This window comes from Argentina silus, assembly GCF_951799395.1.
Source record: "Argentina silus genome assembly, chromosome: 17".
Lineage (NCBI taxonomy): Eukaryota > Metazoa > Chordata > Actinopteri > Argentiniformes > Argentinidae > Argentina > Argentina silus.
The window spans coordinates 5,907,649-5,911,046 of NC_139671.1; the positions used below are offsets into that span (position 1 = coordinate 5,907,649).

The 3,398-nt window shown below is 47.0% G+C and overlaps 1 protein-coding gene across 1 annotated transcript in view; it reads right to left on the reverse strand.

Annotated features, from left to right (window-relative positions):
• Positions 1-2,263: 2,263 nt before the first annotated feature.
• The window catches only part of slc22a16 (solute carrier family 22 member 16), a gene marked incomplete at both ends in the record, with an annotated part of 11,646 nt that continues 10,511 nt past the window's right edge, over positions 2,264-3,398 (reverse strand). The window contains one exon of the mRNA XM_083688794.1: positions 2,264-2,275. Coding sequence (XP_083544920.1) covers positions 2,264-2,275 — 12 coding nt within the window. The remainder of the gene's footprint in view (positions 2,276-3,398) is intronic.

Here is a 3,398-nt window from a genome sequence, read left to right on the forward strand (position 1 = left end):
GTCACGTGTCTGACCCCCCCCCCCCCCCCCCTCCCTCTCTCTCTCTCGTTCCGTGTCCCCTGCTGAATGTTCTAGAGGTGATGGGAAGTATATCGTCTCGGTGTCTCTGGACGGCCTCGGTCGTGTCCCCGGAGAAGAAAAGGCCGCTGTGTGGAGCCTGGGCCTGGAGTTGGAGAGCGGGGCTGAAAGGAGAGCATAGATCCTCAGTGTGAGCCGTAGGCTTGAAAGGGGCCCTTTGTGTCCCCCAACCCCCCCCATCCACCCCGCCCCCGAGATGAAACGGCTCCACAGTGGCCGATACTGTATAAAAAGGGGAGCTGTAGCTCACTCTTGATGACATTCCCACACTTTATGAGGATGTGAAGGCCGCACTGTTTTTCTTAGCGAGATCACGACCTAGGCTGCCTTGTGGGGATCTTTTGTAGACGGCTATTGACGATTGTTATGGCTGGATTTTTCCGACGTTTCTATTTTGGAAGTTGCACCTGTGGTGTGTGGTATTTATAAATGTCATGCTCTCGGTCCTTAAAGTGAGACTTGTGGGGGATATATATATATATATATGTATACGTCACCTGTCATGTATATCAATGTATGAGAATGCCCCCCCCGTGGTTTTGTTACCATGCCAACAGATTATAGCCATTATATCGGTTGCTTCAAATGGGGCTGTTTCGTCTGTCGCATAACACATAAATGATGAATTATGAGTCCCTAACCTCTACTTTCTCCTTCTCTTCACAGGAGAGTCCACTTATCTCGATGACCACGGACCCCCAGCTCCCAGGGTGAGGGCATACATAATCTCTCTCTCTCTCTTCCTCTGTGTTTCTGACCCCTCTCTTTCCCACACTCTCTCTCTCTCTCTCTCTCTTCCTCATACGTATACTCCCTCTCTCTCTCTCTCTCTCTCCCTCTCTCTCTCTCTCTCTCTTCCTCATACGTATACTCTCTCTCTCTCTCTCTCTCTCTCTCTCTCTCTTCCCCCCAAATCTCTATCTATCGCTCCATCTCCATCTTTGTTTCTCCCTTTCTTTTTTCTTCTCTCTCTCTCTCTCTCTTCCTTTCTCTGATGTGCTGCCCTGTGTGAGTGTGCCAGGCCAGCTAGTTCAGGCAGGATAAGGGTGAGGTCTGTCTGTCTGGAGGAGCTGTGTGTGAACTCACTCTAAATACCAAATAGACCTATACACACTCACACACACACATGTACACACACACACACGCTCGCACGCACGCACACACACACACACACACACACACACACACACACACACACACACACAGGGGCCTTGTATCTGTCCAGCTGCGTCTGTCTGCCTCTATCTCTCTTCTCACTTTCTGCTCCCCCTCTCTGTCCCGTTCTCTTTTAATCTCTTTCCATCACTCTCTCTCTCTCTCTCTCTCTCTCTCTCTCTCTCTCTCTCTCTCTCTCTCTCTCTCTCTCTCTCTCTCTCTCTCATGCTGTTCTTCTCTCTTTCATTCTTTATGTTATGTGTTATGTCTTTACACCCTTTCACTTTATCTCTTTGTTTCAGCTGTCTCTCCCTTTGGATCTCTCTTTCATCCCCCCCCCCCCCCCCTCCCTCGTCTCTCTCTACACAGATTTATCAATCCACCGCGCTAATTGGGTAATTATAGTGTGGTGCACTTTAGTGAGACACCCATACGTATCTGCGGCATTTGTTATTGACTCAAGACTACCTAGCGGTTTGCTAACTGCGTAGCCTTTGGCTAAGGCTTCAGAGTTGATCTGGCTACGTGTCTGTTTGGAGCTGATCTGAGGGGCTGTTCTGATTAAGCCTGTAGCATCTGGGCCATGTTTGTGTGTTATGTGTTTCCTTGGAAAGGTCAGTTGTAGCACTGGCTGCTCACCCAGGCTAACCCCGAGGTAGAGTTGCTGGGTGTTATCTGTCTGGACATGGGCTGTTGTTCATCGTGTTGGAACACTCTGGGCAGGAGTGATGGGGACAGAGTGTTCTGGCTGAGCTTTGCTCATCATGCATAGTGCTTAACTCATTTAGTGCCGAGGGTAAATAAAATCGTCCAAACTGTCAACATTCTAGAGTGCCAAGGGTGACTTTATTCAGCAGAAATGCATACATGATGATGTTTCATTTTGTAGCCAATCATAGTATTATTGCTAGGTAAATACCACATCCAACACTTGGCTCTCTAGGTGGAGAGTGTTCCGGAATTCTTTGGCAGTTGGTGAGTTCATGTTAAGTGATGAATGTTTGTTATATGTGATATGGTTACATTTAGCTTAAATGATTATCTGCGAAACAGGCGAATGTCACAGTCACACGTGAACCATGGTTATCGGTGAGACTGTTTTCGTGAAACAATTCGAAACATTTCGCAAAAAGCTGAGAAAGCCCTTCGAAACTCCCGTCTCATCCAAACCACTCAAGATGGTTTCCGGGAAAAGCAGTGGTCAGAATCACCGGGGAACAGCTTGCCTGAGTCATCATGAATCATGAATATTTCCCACATACTGTGACACAAACACAGTGGGGTTTTTTTGTCACTGAAGAGGGTGATTATAATAGAGTGGACGCCCTGATGCTGCAGCTCTATATCTCTTGACCGCTAATTTAGAATAAAAGTTACGAGTTTAAAACACTTAAATAGCTGCTATCTGAACTCCTTGTTCAGTGTTTTTTTGGCATTGTTTCTGTGGTCATCGACTCATAGGTATATTTCTGTGCTATGTACTGCTTACTACTGTGCCCACCCCCCCCCCCCCCTGTTTTTCTTTCCGCCTTCCAGATCAAAGTTTGGCTGCAGCAACCATAAGGAACCACATCAGAAGGCTTACTGGGGTTGCTAAGCCCCCACGTGTTCCCTCCCCTTCCTAGAGACAGACTGAGAGCTAATGCTACATTAGCCGCTAACATCACTTGTTAGCCACATCTGTCATTATGTTACCCCCCCCCCCCCCCCCCCCCCCCCAAGACAGCTGATGCTAATGCTATGGTTGCGCTACATCGTCCATGTCTGTCATTAGACGGACTCTCTCTCTCTCTCTCTCTGATGTGCCCTTAAGCCTAAACTGAGATTGTTTGGCTATTTTTGACAGAGGCTCAGATAAGTATAGCTTAACAAGCCGGAGCAAAGCCTGTGATTTATGGACAAAATTCTATTTTTGAAGAGATGAATTAAAAAAAAGTGTAAAAAGGGAAGTAAATGAAAGTGTATGGAAAAGCCAAAAGACCTCAAAATAGAATGCATCGTTATAGAATGCATGCCTCTCAAGCTTTGTTACATATTTCTCTGCACTGTAATTTGATCATTTTGTACGTACACACACACACACACACACACACACACACACACACACGCAGGTAGGGGAAATCCCCCTCTTTCATCAGGTTTTTCTTCAGGCTGACTAAGCGCAC